General features: G+C 52.1%; 1 protein-coding gene across 1 annotated transcript in view; it reads right to left on the bottom strand.

The window, feature by feature from the left end:
- The window catches only part of MAEA (macrophage erythroblast attacher), a 32,870-nt gene that overhangs the window by 12,682 nt on the left and 572 nt on the right, over nt 1-19,616 (bottom strand). Inside the window, exon 2 of the mRNA XM_006893594.1 lies at nt 4,719-4,901. Coding sequence (XP_006893656.1) covers nt 4,719-4,901 — 183 coding nt within the window. The remainder of the gene's footprint in view (nt 1-4,718; nt 4,902-19,616) is intronic.

The raw sequence follows: 19,616 nt of genomic DNA, 5'->3' as shown, positions 1-19,616 counted from the left end.
AGCAGCTTGAACTTCTTCCTTCATCACCTTAGGCTTTTGCTCAAATGTTATTTCATTAAATTCTTCTGTATCTGCCAATTCCTTTCGATACAATGACTCAGTATATTCCTTCCATCTTCTTTTGATACCTCCTGGATCATTGAACATTCTGCCTAAAGCATCCTTGATTATAGCAACTCGAGGTTGGAATTTGTTCTTCAGTTCCTTGAGCTTAAGTAACGCTGAACGAGTTCTGCCCTTTTGATTTTCCGACTCTAGCTCCTCGCACATTTCATTGTAATATTTTCCTTTGTCATTCCGTGCTGCCTCACGTCCACCTTCCTTTAAAATATGCATATTTTACATATTCACTCATTCATAGATGGTTCACTTTTAAATCAGGTAATTGTCTACTGGAGAATTTTATTGTTATTACTGATTTTGTGTATATATTATATATGGGGGAGCTCTGGTGACCTAGTGGCATGCAGCTAAAAGGCAATCCTGAAGCCACGCACTTCAAATTCAGCAGCTGCTCTGTGGGAGAGGGAAGGGCAATCTCCTTCCGTGCAATTCGCTGCCTCTGAAAGCTCGCTGGAGGATCGGCTATGGTTCTGCCTCAATGGTACACAGCAACAAGTGTACGTATACTATACACAACGCCAAGCCTCTGGTATTTTCAGATTTGTCTTATCTTCCATATAATCTTTTATGAACATTCCATATGCTTGAGAGTCTCCTGTTGTAGGGAACATGGCTCTACTGACAATCATTAGGCAACGTGTATTTATTACACAGTCCATGGACTTGTCTGCTTGCAATGCTGACGTTTCAGAGACATGGTAAGAGTCACCACATTGCTGAAGTGTGTCTTCTTTTCAGTTAGGCTATTTTTGCTTTAGATCTGCTGAAGCTACACTCTGACAGGCATACAGCTTACCTGTGTTAAAGCCTCCTGGTTAATGGTTCCATTCCAAACCAAAGTCACTGCCATCAGGTGAGTTTCTGGGACAAAGGACAATGACCAGCAGGATTTCCAAAGCAGTCAATCTTTCTGGAAGGAGATGGCCTTATCCTTCCCCTCCAGAGCAGCCTGGGGGTTCCAACCGCCAACCTTCTGATAAGAGTGCAGCTCTTCATAACCACTGCACTATGCTGTCCTTACCATTACACTTTTCACCCATTACCATCAATCCTGTTAAAATGCGTGTTTTCCTTCTTCATTCTCCTTGCCACTGAGCTGGAAGACACGCCTAACTGATCCTCCGCTGGGTTTCTAAGGACGTAAATTGCATGAAAAGACTGTCCAGCTTTCTCCCATGGAACCACTCATGGATGCGAACTACCGGGGAGGCTTGACCTTTGAGTTAGTAGACCCATTCCTCACGGACTCTGCCCCTTCAGAGTGACGGAAAATGCTGTGTCCTCTACAACCCAGGACTACTAGCCATGTGTAGGTAATACAACTGAAGAACTGAACTGTTTAATTTTAATGTCGTTGTTACTGGGCGCTGCGGAGCTGACTCCCGGCCACGCCTGTCCCGCCATCCTCACCATCTCCGCTGCGCCCCGGGCCACTGTTACAGTCACTGCGTCAACTGTGCTGAGAAGCTTCCTTTCTGAGACTCTTTCCTGACATGATGTAGTTTCCTCTTGACAACATGCCTGACGTATGTGAGACCGAGTGTCATCTCCGTGCCTCTGCAGAGCAGTCTGGTTGCACATCCTCTGAGGCAGACCTCTCTGTTCTTTTTGGCAGCCCATGGCACAGTCAACCCTCTCCGCCAACTCCACAGTTCAAAGGCAACAATTCGTCAGTTTCCCGTGTTCGTTGTACAACTGTCAGATGCACAGGAAGTAAATGGGAACACCGTGACTCGGGTCACCGTGGCCTTTCACTGACACCCTTGCACTTTAGCATTCTGGAGAGATGATTGCTCCAATGTTACAGGTCTCGTGATTTCCTGTCTGCCATTACCTGGGGTGTTGGATGGATGAGAGTAAAACGAAACAGCTGACCACTCACGTCATTAGTAACTACACACTGGACAGACTGGTCTAGAACGCCGACCACTTTCTTCAGTGCATTTCATTGGTTCTGGGCTTGAGATGCCGTCATGTTATTGGCTATCAGTGCTTGTATGCATGCAAGGAGTTTTTTCGCAGCTGTTTTTAAAATTTTTCCTCTGTCTGCTTTTTTAACATGTAGGATTCCTTAATGTCTGAGCTGAGAATTCTCATCAGTTCTGGAAATTTCTCCATCATCAATTCTTCATAATATATTCTATGCCTCATTCTTCCGCTCACCTCTTTCTGAAACTCTAACTAAACAAAACAAGTTTTATTCTATTTTCCATGTTGCTTATTTTCATGTGTATTTTTTATCTTATCTCTTTTTGCTACATTTTAGATCATTTCTTCAGACCTACCTTGCAGGTCATTAATTCTCTCTTTTTCTGTGTCTAACTGTTAAAAACTAATATGCTTCTTGTAAGTAAGTAAACAGTGAATTTTTCATTTCTTGAGGTTTTCAATGGTCCTTCTAAAACTCTAATTTCCTATACTTTGTTTCCTGTAGATATTATCTAGCTGATCTTTTTCTTCTTTTAATACAATAAGCGAAGTTCCTAATTCTCATCGCTGGTGTTCTCTGTGCTGGTCATGGTATGTTTATAAGTAATTATTTCTAAGAATGACTTGATGCCCACGTTGAAAGGATCCTCTTGGATCTTCTGTCTGTGCCTGAGGCCCCACTGGGCTGGATCTACTTCCACAAAGCTGAAAGCTAAGGATGCTGGGAATGGGAGGAGTTTTTGAGTTTGGGCTGTAGCTTTTGTGAGTGAGTTCATGTCTGATGCACCTTCATTCTTCAGGCTTTGCACTCCAGGGCCCCAGCTAGTGTCAGAAAGGCCTCTAGTTAGATTCCTGCTCTGCACTGGCCCTGTGTCACCTGGCCCAGAAGCAGGACCCTCAGAGAAAGTCACATGTGGTACCTGACCAAAAAGAAAACTGGGCCCTCACTCTCCCAACCACACAGTCCCCCTGCAAGGGGGGCCCTTTGTTGAGTTACATGGCACTGTGCAGGTGTGGGGTGACCTTGTGCTCATTTCCGTGCGCTATGCCCGCCAGGACGGGCAGGAGTGTCTGCGGCCCCAGCAGAGAGTCTGGGGCCCAGGCAGCCTGCGCGCTGGTCTCCTGAGAGACTCCTACAGACAGAACCTGGAGGCTGGGGTCTCGGAATCTACCCTCAGTGAATTTAAATGGTGGAAGCAGCTTCCTCACCATCTCACCACTCATGAGGTGTCCCCTCCATCGCCCGAGCTCTCAGATGCTTTAAATAGGGCGCATTTAAAAAGTCCTCTCTAGCTTTTTTGGGGCTGTTCTCAGTGGGAAGATTTATCTGAGTATCTGCCACAGAAATAAGAAATCCCACGTGCTATTCTGACATGAAATTTAAGATATAAGAAAGCAATCTGTTACACATCTTGGCATTCTAGCTGTCTGAGCAAGAGACAGTCCTGGAGTCCAAAGACAGCCTGGTCACTAAACGTGGGACAGGAAGCTGACACCCACCCCAGCAGCAGCATCCAAGGAGAGAGCCCTTCTTTCTTACGAATCTGGGTTTCCTTTGACAAGCCACAGTCTCTGTAAGATGACTGTTCTTGTTTTGTTCGTTGTTGGCAGAGTCCGAGCTCTCTCCGGCACATCTAAATTCACTGAGGGTAGATTCCTAGGGGCCGAGGCCCCAGCCTCCAGGTTCTGTCTCTAGGACTCTCTCAAGAGGCCAGTGCGCAGGCTGCCTGGGCCCCAGCTTCCATGCTCCTGGTGGGAGAAGCGCTAGGAGATGTGCACAAGAAAGTCACCCCACACCTGCACAGCTCCATGTAACTCAGCAAAGGCCCCTGGCAGGTGGGAGTGTGTGGCTGGAAGAGCGATGGTCCAGTTCTCTGACGATGGAAGAGAAGGTGTGTTCACACATTCACACTTCTCAGCAGCCAGGTAAAAATCCTGATTCACTTTCTCTGACATCTGCAAGAAGAGAAGTGGCCAGCTGACCAGCCCTGCTGGGTGGGAAACAAGCAGCCCGGGGCTTGTTTCTCAAGAGCAAGACCAGAATGTGGAAGGAACCAAAGTCTGGACAGCTGAGCTCAGCCGCCTCCTGGGAAACACACCTCTGCTAACCTCCTGCAACGCGCCAACTGTGGTCATTCTACAGAAAGTCAGTGTAGGTAACATACTCAGTTGAAAAGACTTAATGGAAAGACACAGAAAGAGTGGAAGATAGCTTTTCCCTGAAACTAAACCCATCTAGAAAAAAAATCATGGCCTTGATAAACATGATCTTCTGAAACTGTTAAGGTGTTTAAATTCAAAATTAGCTGAATCCTAAAAAACAGGGCAGTGAGTCTTGAGTATCCTGTCAAACCCTAGCAGAGTTAATGTGAGAAGGTTCTTTAAATGGAATTAGCACCTAGGCATATATCCTCCCTACAAGTCACAGAACATCTGAGACCTGAAACCGTGGAAGTTGTAGGTGCCGAGTCCTCTGAGGTGAACTGTAAACCAAGAGCTGTCCTGTGTCCTCTGGGCTGTCACGGACCACAGTCTGTCCACCACACTACACAGCTTTTCTACTTCATGACTTCCCAGCCTCAGTCACGTCCAGCTCGGGGGGAAAACTGCTCATCCTGATGGCACACTCACTCACTGGCTTGGCTAGGTCTGCAGGGCTCACTCACCTTCCTCTTCAGAACACTGAGCTTCTCCACCACGCCGTCCAGAAGGCTGACCACCGAGTCCACGGCAGGGCAGCTGCTCAGGGTCTTCTCCAGCTCAGCGACCACCATGGTGACGTGGCTTGTTTCTCGGTCGATGTTTTTCTGAGCTGCTCGGAAGCGTTTGTTCAGTGTTTCATAGGGCACCTGAGGAAGAAATCAGATGTTCCTAAGAAGCTCCAGAATCAACCTGAGAGACCCGCTGTCCTACGGCCAGGACACAGGCGTGTCCACGTGGAAGACCCGCTGTCCACTGCCAGGACACAGGAGTGTCCACACGGGAGACCCACAGTTCTACGGCCAGGACACAGGAGTGTCCACGTGGGGGACCTGCTGTCCTACAGCCGGGACACAGGAGTGTCCATGTGGGAGACCCGCTGTCCTCCTGCCAGGACACAGCTGAATCTGACCTCCTCTAACTTCCCAAGGGGGAAATGCCCCATCAGCAACCCCCACAGCACAAGGCCTGCCTGCACAAGGTCAGGTGGTCCTGCACCTGCATCGACCAATGACAACACCAACGGCCCCTCCCAGGGCTAACACTGCATCTGGAAATCCACTGCAACAAGCACACAGAACCATACTCATGATTACGGGGGTTTACTGGGGAAGTTGGCAGGTTACAATTTAGGTTGGAAACAGGATCTAATTCCTTAGACAGCTTATCAAATACCCTGCGGGTTCTTTGACGTTCTCAGCTTTAGGTCAGTGCTACAAAGCCATTTATGGTGTCTTCCCCTGACCCTTGGCTTTGGGCGAAGGTCCCTGGCTCTGGCTCCATGGGGCAGCAGTCCGAAGTCGGCTGTGTCTCTTGTGCTCCTCGGGTCTGTACTGCTGCTCCCGGCTAGACCCTGGCCTGATTGGCGCAGGGTTCTCTGACCCCGAGGGACTCGAGCTGAACGCCCTTCTTCCTTGCTGCTGGTAAGATTCCCATTTTCTGCTCAGGTGGGTCACTTTAAATCTGGTGGGATGGCCAATTTGACCAACGCCATGAGCTGTTCTCCAGGGGGTTTGCATTCTGCACCCCACCATGTGTGGGCTTGCAGGGCCCTCCTGCCTCCACCACTGGAGCATCAGAGGGGCTGCAGGGTCCACAGCCAGGACACCAGGAGGGTCACTCTTCTACAGTCAAAACAGGCGGCCCACCATTCTACAGTGAGAAGCAGCTTTTCCAAAGCTGCAGCATTTTACATTCCCAAGAGCAATCTAGAAAGATCAATTTCTCCACTTTCTTAAAATACCTGTTATTGTCTATCTTTTCAATCCTAGCCATACTAGTGGGTGTGGAGTGGTCCCTCACTTGGCTTTGCTGTCCATCTCCGTAAGGGTTACTGGTATTGAACTTCTCTTTGTGGGCTTGCTGACCACTTGCAGATCTCCTCTTGAGCTCTGGTAGCCTAGTCTCTAGGGAGTTGCACTGTTACCCAAAGGCAGCTTGAATACAACTCTGCAGAAGACAGACAAGTAATCACCTCCCTAGCAGGGAGTGAAGTCTCAGCTCTGCTCTCTTCTGAGGTTTTATTTTTAAAGCATTTCTAGTATGATTACGTCTGGCAGTTTAGCAGTGAGCAGTTACACTGCCCACCCAAAGGCAAGTGGTTCAAATCCACCAGCTGCTCCGTGAGAGATGGGCAGCCTCTGAAAACCTGTTAGAGGGTCAGCTATGACAGTGTTCTGAAGGTACAGAACAACAGTGCAATTTACAGCCACAGTCACCTGCTGGAGAGTCCACTCACATCCTTTGTTCATGCTTTAATAGTTTTTATTGTTGAGCTGTTAAGAGCTCTTTAAATATTATGGATACTAGAATATTAGACCTTTATCAAAGAAAGAAGGTTTGCAGCTGTTTCTCCCCATTTTTATTCACTTCCAGGCTGGGTTTTACCTCTACTATTGCATCTATCTGTGTTCCTCTACTGTTCACAGGGTTTTCAGAGGCCTGTTATTTGCGAAGTGCATGTCAATCCTTTTCAATACACTTTTATCAGCAGTCAGGACGTCAGGAGATGTATTGCACTGAAAGAGTCTATAGTCAAGAATCTCTCCAAATTATTGAGAAGCAATGTCAGCTTGAGGCCCAAGGTATTCTTTGCTGCTGAAAGCTGGACAATGATGAAAGATTACAGAAGATGCCTGAGTTGTGAGGCTGGAGGGAGAGGGCTGAAGACCTCACAGATTGCCAAAAGAACAGACAGATACGTCTAGAGGTGCAATCAGAGTGCTTTTTTCCTCCCCTATAATTATATTTTATTAATGTTCATAAACATTTACAGAGATTTTGGGTTTCCATTCATTCACTGTTGCACCATTCTCTCTACCCTCCTCCCAGTTTGTTCTTGTCCAAATGCCACAGTTGGAGTCAGAGAAGAAGTTCTGTTTCACATACTTTGGGCATGTTGCTAGGACAGGTTATTCCTTGGAGCGGGACATCACACTTGGAAAAGTGGGGGCACGGTGAAGGGACGGAAGACCCTCACCCATGTAGATGGACATAGTGACTGTGCAATGGGCTTGGCTGTGCCAGAGGTTGTTAAGGATGGCACAGGCCAGGCCAAGGCTCTGATATGTTGTTCCTCTGAGTCGTACTTGACACGATGGCACCAAACACAGTATCAGGGAAATGGAAATGTTTTTCTAAGAGTTGCCTTCACTTGCTGGTGTCCTTCACGGTAGGTACAGTTGGTCTTCTCGTAATCAAGTCCCAGTTTTGTTTCGGTTATTGCCCTTTGAGGCATCCCAGCTGAAAAACTCTCGGTGCCAGGCCACAAAGCCCCATCCACACCTCTTGTGTTCCTAAGTGTCTCGTCTCATACCTGGATTTCCCATGTGGATACACCGTCTTCCCAGTGCCATTTGCTGAAAGGCCTGTTCTTTCCCTTTGAGCGGCTGTGGTGCTTTTGTGGAAACCCAGTGACCGTAAATGCCCAGGCTCATTTCTGGGCTCGCAGGCCCACTCCATTGTTGCACGCTCAGCTCTGCCAGTGCCACCCGCTCCCAACTACAGCAGCTTTGTAATGAGTCCTGAGGCCGAGAGGCTGAACTCCCTAGCTCTGTTCCCTCCCAAGACTTTTTTTTGTGGGAGGGTGCTGTTCTAGTTGTCTCTAATTATCATATAAATTTTAGGATCAGTTTGTCAAGTACAGAAAGAAATTTAATTTCGATTTTGTTAGGGATTGTGTTGAACCTGCAGACCAATCTGAACAGAATATTAAGTTTTATTCTCAAGTGTTGTACTCTTCCCAAGCTCTCACAGTGAAATCATGTCTTAATTTTCCTTTGACTTGCTCACAGTTGATTTCTGCGTATCTTGTATTTGTATCTGGTAACCTAACTCTGACTAGTTTACTGACTCAAATACGGTTTGTACCCTCCCCCTTGCCACATTCCTTACAATTTTATTAAAGTCTTTTATTTCTCCTTGTCTAATTACTCTGGCTACAACCTCTATTACAAGATTGTCCAGAAGTAGTGGGCACAATTTTGTGTCTTATTCCTTATCTTACGGGGAAAGTTTTCAACCTCAAAGATGTCCCTTGTCGGGTTGAAAATGTTTCCCCTAGTCTTACTTTGTCGGGTGTTTTTAGAGTTTATTCTGTTAAAATGGATTCTGTCAATACGGATTAAATTTCACACGTTTGACCGACCTTGCATTTCCGGGATGAATCCTACTTAGACATGCTATATAACCTTCCTAATATATTGCTGAATTTAGTTTGTATTTTCTTGAGTCATTTTACATTTATATTTGTTCTACCATTTTCTTTTCTTGTGTCTGATACTGGTTTAAGGGTAATTTATATTGGCCTCATAGAATAAGTTGGGAAGCATTCTCACCTCAATTTTTGGGAAGAGTGCGTGAAGCACTGTTGTTAACTCTTTGTTAATTTGGTAGAATTCATCATGACACATCTGGTACTGGGCTTTCGTGTGGAAAGTTTTGGTGACTTATCAATTTTCCATTACAGAATTAAGTATTCTATCATTAACCTAAAAAACACGACGTTATACAGTTCAGTGTGCCACACTGTGTGCCTTGTCCAACACGTCAAGGACAGGCACTCTGACCAACTGGAGCCAATTCCTTAGAGTTCTATCTGCCTGCTGACTGCTGTGTGTTTGGGGGAGAAGCTTATTTTTAGTTTAGTTTGTATTCATGTCCCGATCTTATCCTGTTAATACCAAATACTCAAATGCTTATCAATTAGACAGAATTAGTCTATTTTTCCTTGGTATTTTATTACATTACACAGCTTTTCAACATACAGGGGTTCTTCCAACTTGAGAGCTGATGGTAAGTTCTATTTTCTCCACTACATCTTTTGCCCTCAGTGACTCACAAAAAAGTAATCCTTCCTGTTTTCACTACTGAAGCAGAATCTGGCAAACGCCCTCGGCTGAGACTTGTATGAAACATCTGCAGGTCCCTCCAGCTCCCAGCAAAGCTCCCCCGCAGCGCCAGCGCTCTCCCAGGTTCCTGCACGCCTTCTCCATGTGTGCACAAAATTCCTGACAGTATTTGCTGACAAAGAAATGCGTTCTGGATTGTCATCATAGCGCTGTCCCCATTCTTACTGGTGCAGGAAGGAAGGGTTTACCCAACGTCTCCTGATGAAGTAAGAAATCTGAGGAGGTTTCTAAACATTTGCCCCATTTTCTGAGGGGCTAGGTGAGCTCCGAATGGCAGAGCACCTCACATTCGGCGGACTTCAATCTCAGCGGCTGGTGTTCAGCCTGGAACAGTTGTGCAAATTAGGGGAGCTTCCTGCTATGAACACTGATAAATGTCGATAGTTAGAGAAAGGCTTCCAGCCTTTTGTTCACAGGGTTGCTGTGAGTCGAGCTCGATTCAAAGGCAATCAACCCCAACCCCAACCACATGCTATCATGAACTGACCTCCCCACGCACACTGTACAACCTGAAGGTGCCTCCCTGCAGAAAGGGGTGTGTAAACCCTCTCCCTGGAGAAAAGGGTGCATCACCCCCCTATTCAAATGCTGCTGGGTGCCACTGAGGGATCTCACAGGAGGAGAAAGCCCATCCTTCTGAAGAGCAGCTGGTGGATTAGAACTGCGAGCCTGTTTAAACAGGTTCTTGAAAACAGGCATGTCTGCGGCCAGTTTCTCAGAGGGTGGGAGGTGCTGAAAGGAGCCTGCTGCGGGGAGAACACAGCACCACCGTGCCCCACCCTCACGTGCTGGCATCATCAGTCTCCATCCCCTGGTTACCTGCAGAAATCTGTTGATGACACAGATCTGTTTTTAGAAGGGCAGTAGAAGTAAAATCAGAACAAAGCTGCAAACCTAAATCAGCTGAGATGCGCCCAGGAGGCCGCACCTCGCCCAGCAGAAGTGAGGCTGCAAGGGGACAGCCTCCACACCTCTCGGGACGGCTTAGATCCAGGTACAGGCTACACGTGGAGATCAGTGCCAACCCTAAAATGAGGCCTTGCCTCAGTATACTTTGTTGGTGGGGCTGTATATTCAAACGGAGCCAAAGGGAAGGCCTTATCAAGTTGAGAGTGAAGGGACGAGCCCCAGACATCTGGGGACGAGTGTCCCACAAAGTGAACATGTGCAGAAGCCCCAAGGTTGCCCAGGAGTGTCTGTGTGTAGGAGCAGACATGGTGGCTGTACAGTGTTTCCAAAGAAGTGGAGGCCAGGCAGTGGGCCTCCCTCACGACCTTGGCCTTCACGCTGAGGAAGCTGGGAAGATCGTGGGAAAGGATGGTGTGGCTGGGTGGACACACTGGGTGAGGAGAGACCGCGGCGGCAAGGGCAGTCAGGAAGATGCCGTGAGAACCCAGTGAGAGGAGGTGGCTCTGGCCAAGAGCAGCATGAGAGAAGGTGGCACATGACCACTGCTGCACATGCTCTGAAGCTGGACCCAGAGGGCGAGCAGACGGGGTGTGAGAACAGAGGGTCAACTCTGACTCTCAGAGGGACCTGAGCCGAGGCAGGAGGAGAAGGTGCACGTCACCAGAGAGGGGAAGGCAGGAGAAGAGGGGTGTGGTGAGACTGAGACCCAGATTACACAAGCTGAGATGACACAGAGACGCAAGGGAGGATCTTACAAGCTACTAGTTACACGATGCTGGAGAGTTCAGGCCAGATACAAATCTGGGGTAGACGGAAGGTCCCCAAGGTCCACGAAATCACAGGAGAGGCCCAAGACAGTAAATGCAAACAGAGCTGAGGTCCAAGGTGACTGGGGGCATTCTCGACAACTAGAGGTCAAAACCAAGAGAAGCCAGGCCAGGAAAATGAGGTGGGCTCGAGAAGTGGGCGGACAAGGCTGCCATCCTGGATTCAAGGAGGTCCACTTCAGGATGTGATGTCACAAGTGTGTGGGTGTCACCTGGCAGTCCTGATCATAAACAATGGTGCAAAACCAGGGGGAACACAATTCCAAAGAGAAAAGGTGGGGCGCCCTGGATCAGGCCCTGGTGCCAGCTCAGAGCAAGGGGACACCAGGCTTCCGTACACTGGTTGACAGGAAAGCAGCGGCACAGCCAGAGAGGCAGGTCTCAGGGGCGCATCCTCGGTTGACAGGGAAAAGCAGGGTGGACCTAGTGCTGGCAGTCAGAGAGCAGGGCTGGACCAAGCTACGTGCCGAGCAGGGAAGATGGGGGATGCTGAGGGAAGGAAGCACCTGCAGGGGGCTGGAGAAGTGCAGCCAGGCCGTGCTGCCAGGTGTGCAGGGACCTGCCAGAGTCCAGCCACCAGGGCAAATGCCAGACCAGCCCCTCAGAGCCAGTGGAAGGCAGGCTGGGCAGCATGTGTGATGTGTCCAGAGCTGGCATCTCGCCAGGAAGAACGATCCTGCACTGTCCTCTAAGGCTGCCTTCTGTGGTCACTCCTGCCTTGACAAAGCAGAGGGACAGGCCATACTGGATGCTCCAGGAGGCACGAAGGGGACAAGGGTGAGGGGCACCTGAAGAAGGCACTTTCCAACCGGATGGAGGTGAAGTTCATTTGGCCAAGAGCTACTTAGCATGCCTGCTCTTCCCAAGCACTCCAGCAGGTCCTGGGAACACAGTGATGTGTAAACTGTTCCCAGTGCAAACAGACGCAGGGTAGAGGTGCTTAGAGCTGCCAAGAGAACAGGAGGTGACAACCGAGCATCAGGAGTTATAAAGGGACTAGAAATGGCTGGTCCACTCCATGCAGGGAGCTGGCCAAATGAGGTGATGCCTCTGCTGCACGCAGGATGTGAAGGCTGGGGCTCCAGCGGCCATCACGGGCTAAACAAGAATCCTGACGAGGATTCCAGGAGACAAAGGAGCTAGGAATGTCTCCAGGGTTCTGGCCCAAACAAGTGAGAGGAGAGCTTTGCCATCAACGGTGACGGGACGGGCGGCTGAGGGCAGGGGAAGGCAGAGATCTGGCAATGGCTTCACAACAGTATCTCAAGAGACGTCTCCCTGCCATGATGAGAGCTTTCAAGCAGTACAGGGGAGTGGGGGGAGCACAAGAAGGGGTCTGGCTGGAGGCAGGTATGTAGGAGTTACAAACACGCACACAGGTCTAAACGCCCCAAGCCTCTGCTGCCGAGGTGATTCTGACTCCCCTGATCCTCTACTGGGTTTCCGAGGAGGAGGCTGCCGTCTTTCCCCCTGAAGAATGGCTGTGGGATCTGAACCACTGAAGTTTTGGTCATCAGTGAAATGCTTAAGGCACACCACCACCAGAACTCTCCAGTCAGTGTGATGTCACAGACGGCTGTGTGTTGGGCTGCTAGGTGAAAGGCGAGTGGTGCAAGCCCACCCGGAGGTGCCTCAGAAGAAAGGCCTGGCAGTTCAGGAATGGCGGGAAACCACTGTAAGCACAGAGCACAGGCGTGCACGGCAGTCAGGGCACTGAGCTGAAGCACCTGCAGCTGGGGAATGAGGCAGGTCAGGAACGGGAAGAGCTCCAGACTGATGCTGGGCACAGCAGTGGGGAAGAAGCACGCAGAGAGCAATGGCAACACACAAGAGACCCTGGAAGCCATGGAGATGCTGAGAGGGCGCCTCACTGCCCACTCCTGTGACCCTGAAAAGGACGCTCTGGCAGAGTGCGGGGAGCAAGGAGAGTAGGGAAGGCAGCACTAGGGGAAGGCAGGGCCTAGGGCAGGAGACTGCTTCCTGACCAGGGAAATCAAGAGTGCTTTGTACACGGTCAGCAAAGACCCAGAGAAAACAGAAAATCTGGCCGGGGAGAGGGGAGCCTGGAGCCGGAGTGACAGGCAGCAAAGGACGTATCCGGAGCACAAGCCACAACCCTGAGGGCAAGAGGCAGTCACTGGTAGGATGTGGGCAGACATGGCAGCCCCCCAGCAGCCAGGCTGGGCAAGTGCACAGGCGTCTTCCCTGGAGGCCTCTTCCCAGAGGTGAAGGAAGAGGCCCTCACTGAGAGAAAGACGGAATGAAGGAAGGAGAGACGGAGACAGGCTCTCAGATGAGGGGGAGACAGGAGAGGAGGAAAGAGCAGGTTAGGGGAGGATGGAGCGGTGGAGAGGAAGGAGGGAGGAAAGAGGGATGAGAGGAAGGAGGGACAGAGGGAGGAATTAGGTATGGAGGGAAGGACAGAGCGATGGAGAGGAGAGAAGGAGGGATGAAGGAGGGACCGAGGAAAGGATGGAGGGGTGCCGGGGTGGATGGAGCAGGGAGGAAGGAGAGAGGAGGGATGGCGGGATGGGGAGAAGAAGGAGGGATGGAGAGGAGGACGGAGCAGTGGAGAGGAAGGAGGAATGGATGGAGGGAGGGATGGAGGGAGGAACGAGGGGAGGAGAGAGAAGAGAGGGAGGAAGGAGAGAAGGATGGAAGGAGGAGGGATGGACGGAGGGAGGATGATGGCGAAAGGGAGCAATGAAGGGGAGAAGGAGGCATGATGGGGAGAAGAAGGAATAATTCCATCAGCTGAGAGGGAAACCAGAGTGGTGGAAGGTGTGAGCTTCCTGTGGACCAGAGGTGGGCATGGTCCAGGAAGGGGCAGAGTGAAGCCTTGGCACAGTTCCACGCCTCCTCTTCAGCCTCATCCAGATGAAAAGTTCAAGTCAGCACAACAACGTTACTGTTTTCCTCAGAAAGCTGTCAAAATACAGGCAGTCCCTGGGTTACAAATGTCTGACTTAGGGACAGATCGGGCTTGCCTTAATGTTATGTAAGTTTTCCCTCAAGAGGTCCTACTGATTTGGTGGGATTTTATGTAGGGTTGATAATCGAAGGTCAATGGTTTGAATGTACTCACTGCTCTGTGGGATGTGGTCTGCTCCAGTTTAGTGACACCCTCAGAACGGGATGGCGGGTCGTGCAGCCCCAGGATGTGGCCTAAACGTAGCCGCCCCTCCAGCGTGTTTTCCGAGGCTGTAAAGCACATGGCAGGAGTGCCCATCTTTTCTCTGAGGAGCAGAGGATGGGTTTTAACTGCTCGCCTTTGGATTGGCAGTGCAGCTCTTTTCCTCCTTGGGCACCAGAGCTCCTGAACGAATGTCTATTCCCAACATAGTCTTCAACAATCACTCTCACTTGCTGCACCGTGGCTTTCCCAGAAGGGCTTCAAGGCTTTTTTAGAGAGGAAGCGAACGCAGTCCCCCACTACCACAAACTATGCTTCTGAGTTTCCCACGTCTGGAAAATCACAGAGGTCAGCACATCCGGAGTACAAAGGACAAGCCTCGCCCTGGGAAATCCACCTTCGGGATCATGGTATTTCTTCAAGCCTTTTCTTGTAGTAAAGGTGCCCGATGAATCCCACGTACCTGCACCGACACGCCTACAGCCCATTCAGGGAGGGAATGGGAATGGACATGCCCCTCCATGTTACTGGATGCTCACAGTGGACATACAGCCACCCTCCTCTCTCCTCCATGCCCAGCAGGCACTCACCAGTATCGAGGTACAATCTCTCTGTGTGGCTCTGAGGACAGCCCCTGCTATGTCGCTCCTGTGGGGCTGTCTGCTGATGACAGGCTCTGCCAAGACCTGGGGCCATTCCACAGAACTCTGCCAAGCACCAGGCCAAAGCTATCTCCTCCCAGCAGCCCCCCTCCCTGGGGCCATCTCCACTCAGCCCTCCATCCAACGCCAGTCCCACTTCCTGCACATCTCCAACATCAGAAATGCTCCCGCCTGCTGTGTGATGGCCCCACCGCCAGGCTCTCCCCAAAGCCAGGCTCACCCCACAGCCAGTGCTCCTGGCAGTACCCGCTGAGCACACCCAGGACGTGGGTGCATGGATGTGCATCAGGCAGGCCTGGCATCTGCCCAGCAGCCAGACACCTGATCAAAGTGCCTGACCGCTCCTGTGCTTCAGTCTCCTGTGCTGTGAAACGGACACGTCTAACAACAGGACCCTCCTTCCTGGCCAGCAGGGGGCTGCTGACACCATGCAGGGGCCACACTCAGCCAGCCTGGTCATCACAGAACTGTGAGCCCAGGGTCCCACGTAAAGGGCAGGGCACCTGGGCCACACGGCCCCTTCCGGCTGCTGCTACTACTTGTCCAGGGCCAGTGAGGGGTCAGCTCTGCCCCAGCTCAGGCCACGCATTAGAGACTTGAAATCTGTGATGAACAAGCACTGCCTGTCAGTCTGATGTCTGGGTTTGCACTTGTACAAAGACTGGGTTGTAAACAAAACCCTGCAAGCTGGCCAGGGTTCAGTCACCATCCTCTACACAACGGGCACCCATCCCGAGAAGGCAGGGGGCACCCAGAGAGCCCGGGGGCCACAGCAGACACTGGTGTCGACATCTTGAATCGACGGCAGAGAAGAGAAGACTGAAAAGGTCATGGATAACATGAGAGGTGGGCAAGGCCCTGCAGAAAATGAAGAGACCACAACCATGCTTTAAGTGTGGAAGGATCTGGACAGGCAGACATTCGGGGATGCTCCTGGCGAGAACATCTGGTGCCTATAAGCTACTGGGGTTTGTGCTTGGGCAGAAGACACAAACCCCACTGCTGAGGAGTCCAGCTCCTTGCAATTCTCCACAAGGGCAATGGGGCTGCATATCTTTCCAGGAGATGCCCAGCTTTCTGCAGGGGAGTGACATGGCCACTACGGCAAAAGGGCCCAGGGAGGAGGGAGAGCATCATTGCCTGTGAAGTGCCAGGGGCTTTTGTCTGTAATTAATGGCCTCCTTCTGAGGAATTGGCTCTTTTACAAATTAAAAAAACAAACTAAGTAAAAATTAAAAACTAGCCTGGGGCCACCCACCCAGGTCACACAATCAGGACACACAAGCCCACACACTTCACGGCTGTGGTGTTCCTCAACCTCCCGACCGTGTGTGGATCCCCAAAACACAGCTGCCTGCCAAGTCTGGGAAACTGCATTAAAGTTAAAACGGGAGGCCCATCCATGGAACCCAAACTTTCTGTGAGTATAAACCAGCCTGTGAAAGTGCAGAGAGTTCCTGCTAATAACAAGATCACAGTCACACAGAATTTTATCAAAACAATAAAAAACTGAAACCACTGACTTAAAAAAATGCAAGCAATGCTCATGGTGTAAAGGTTAAAGCCACATGGTACTGCCTGAAAGGTCAGTGGTTCAAGCCCATCATCCACTCGGGGACAAAGATGAGGCCACCGGCCTCTGTAAGAACCCTCTGGGGCAGTCCTCCTCTTACGGGGTCACCCGAGTCAGGAGGGCTCAGTGACATGGGCGTGGGCTGGGCTGGTGGAGGAGAAAATGTTCCCCCACTCAGTCAACACAGAAACAAACCCCAGGTCAGCCCGGCCTACCTCTGTGAGGAAGAGGCTGTCTGGGACAGAGACTGGACCCCACAGGGTTGAGCACAGGCAGAGCTGGCTGGGGCCTGGAGAGGTCCCCACCTAGGGACTGGGAGACCAGTGATATTCAGGGACAAGACCAAGGCACAAAGCCAGGTCTCCCTTCTCCTGGACCGTACCCAGTCCCCAGTAACTTGGCTGTGACGTGTAGAGAACAAGAACAGCGGCCTCTACAAGATGGTCTTACAAGGCTACCTGGAAGCAGAGACACCAATACAGGCACATTCAGAAGGTGGCCACTGCACCGTGCAGGCCCTCATTCTTCCTTGGACTTTTCCCCCACTGCAGAACATCTGGGAAAATTAGAAAATGCAGCAAATTTCCTCCATCATCAGGAAAAAATAACCAAGGCTGGAGGCTTCCTGTACACGGTGCCGGACTCCCCTCCCAGGAGGCACACGTGGCATCGCGTCTTTGCTCTGCACTCACACAGCACTCAGCACGGAGGCACCACCACCAAGACAGGGGCATGGAGCCACCCGCCCAGCAAGCACTCCAAGGACAGAAGAACCACGCTGGCCACGCTGCCTCCAAGCCAGTGTTCTTGCGGGGGTCAGCCTGCCCTCTGGGTACCTCTGGGGTGTGGTGGGGTCCTGGTCAATGCCCTTCTGTGCAGCCCCTGGCCAGCCGCCAGTGTTCAAGGGCTGCTGGTATTCAGAACAGGTTTCAGCTCAGCATCCAGACACAGATAGACTAGGAAGAAAGGCCTGGCAATGTGGAGCATGAGAACACAGTGGGCAATCCAGGCGGTCCCAGGGCCGAGGCAGGACAGGGCCGCCCTGCGCTCTGCTGAGATGAAGCTCCATGAGTGGCGCCAGACCCGGGCACCTCACCATCAACACCTGTGGGAGCAGAGCTGCCATAAAGCCTCCTCCCTCAGCGAACTCGTCCGCCTGAAGGTCCCTAGTCCCTCTGTGTGTACAAACGGGGGCTCGGTGACTGGCCCAGGGTCAGAATGACCTGGTGACAGCCGCTCACAGCTGGCCCAAACTCTCCCCGCTCCCACGATAAAGCAGAGCTCCCCGGGAGTCGGGTGGCCGGCTGGTTCTGAGGACAGGCTGCGCTGCCCGACTCAGTGAAGGTGACAGGCCGCTTCTGGAGCAGCGAGCGCTTTCATGCTGTGTGCTGCGTACTTAAGGTGGCTGTGTACTGTGGAGTCGGAGCCCACACAGCTGACCCTCTGGTGGCTTTTCAGAGGCTGTCCACCACACAGGAGGAGACCGTCCGCCTTGCTCCTGTGGGGCAGCTGGTGGACCTGAACCATGAAGCTTCAGGGTGGCAGGGCAACCACTTACCAGTAGGCCACCAGAGCTCCCACGCACAGGACAAAGTGGAAAACTCATTCAATGTCTGCAAACGAACTGTCCAAGATCAAAGACACATCATGCCACGGGGCACCTCCCAGAAACCCTCTGTTGCTCCCTGACAGCCCCTTGTGACCCCTCACCCTGCCAGAGCTGCAGAGAAGCCTGAATTGCCCCTCGAGACTTGTGTGGACAGCTCCTGAGCCCTCACTGTGCCAGGGCTCTGCTTTGGTTTGGCCTGGCACCGTTCCGATTAAGGAACCCCCCCAATTAGGAGTGACTCCTGTAAATTCTAGAAGAACTGAGCTGGCCAGCCACAGCACCAATGAAGACGAGGAAGTATCACCGGAGGGCTGAGCACCCCGAGAGGAAGCGGTGGAAGGAGTGTGATTGCAAAAGCACTACTGCTTTTACAGCCATTCCACACAGAAAAAGTGTCTAATGCGCAGCATGGCACAACTTGTCATTAGCAAAGCAGAACCCGGAGAGCAGAGGAGGCCCCCGTCCTCCCTGTCAGATCAATGCAGGAGCAACACGAGGGTTTCTGGAAACCTTTCCTGCCTGGTGTTTTCCGTATCCACCAGCCAGCGGCAAAAATGACGACGCATCAAAGTTCTAGTTCCCGTGCCTTCTTGTCTGTCATCAGATGACAGGTCCTGGAGGAGGTCTGGGGGAGGTAAGAGGTCAGCAGGCTCAGGCTCCCCCACAAGGGCTCTGCTTTGCAGGGTGGTGGGTGAGGGAGGAGGAGCAGATGTCCACTCGTGTCCAAATCTCCCGGAGGCGAGTGTCCGAACCAGCCTCCTGGCACACAGTCTCCAGAGCGCATCGGCCACTGTCCCTGTCCCTTCTTCCTCGACCAGCTGTGGGGCTGCACGTCCAAGCAGTGGCAGACTGGCGCTTCTGCCTTCCTGCCACGACACGCTGACCCAGGCACACTCTGACCTCAAGGGCGATTCCTGTCACAATCATCTCTTAATGAGTCCCAGGTACTGGCCTATGAGGGTGCAGATGTTCACATCACCCCAGGAGGCACAGGTGTGGCACAGGTGCGGCATCTACCTAGCTCTGGCCGTCACAGTGCGGTTAGGGAAGATGCCCAGGGAAGGGTCAGTGCCCCAGGCAGGACAATCCCCCACTGTCCAGCCTGGAGCCCATGGACTTCTGCTCCTCTCTAAACCGACTAAGGGCGGGGGGAACGCAGTGTAGGGCGGTCCCACTGCCACCTGTCACCCCGGGATGGTGCCCTGGACACGGGGTCCTCGCAGGCCCCTCGGGGATGGAATCACAGGCTCAGCTCCAGCCCCGCGAGGAGTCTCAATGACCTTGATCTTTCTAAAGCATCTGCTCCCAGGTGCTTCCTTCTAAGGAGTCGCCATGGGCTTCTCGCCTGGCCAGGCCCTGCCACCGGCCGCATCAATGTCATCCCGATGGAATGCGACTCGGGGCAGTGACCACCCAAGGTCACGCCACCGGCCGCCGAGTGGCAAGGGCTGAATTTCAGGTTTGGTGACGCCCAGTTAACAAGGGTTCCCCATTACGTCGTTAGCGCTCTCCCGACGGGCCGGCGGGGCAGCGACTGGACGCTGGGTCGGCAGCCCCTTCTCCCGTCCAGCTTCCGGGGGGGTGGGGCGGCCGGACCTGCTGTCACGTCGGGGCACCTGGCTGCGCGCCCACGCACCCCGGGGATCCCGGGTCCCTCACGCCCCCAAGTCCACCAGCCTGCCCCCGGCCAGCCCCCGGCCAGCACTGCCCCCGGCCAGCACTGCCCACCAGCCAGCCCCCGG

This window comes from Elephantulus edwardii, unplaced genomic scaffold, assembly GCF_000299155.1.
Source record: "Elephantulus edwardii isolate Elephantulus edwardi_28Jun2011 unplaced genomic scaffold, EleEdw1.0 scaffold00129, whole genome shotgun sequence".
NCBI lineage: Eukaryota > Metazoa > Chordata > Mammalia > Macroscelidea > Macroscelididae > Elephantulus > Elephantulus edwardii.
The sequence above is the reverse complement of the archived record's forward strand: the minus strand, read 5'-3'. Positions and strand labels throughout refer to the sequence as shown.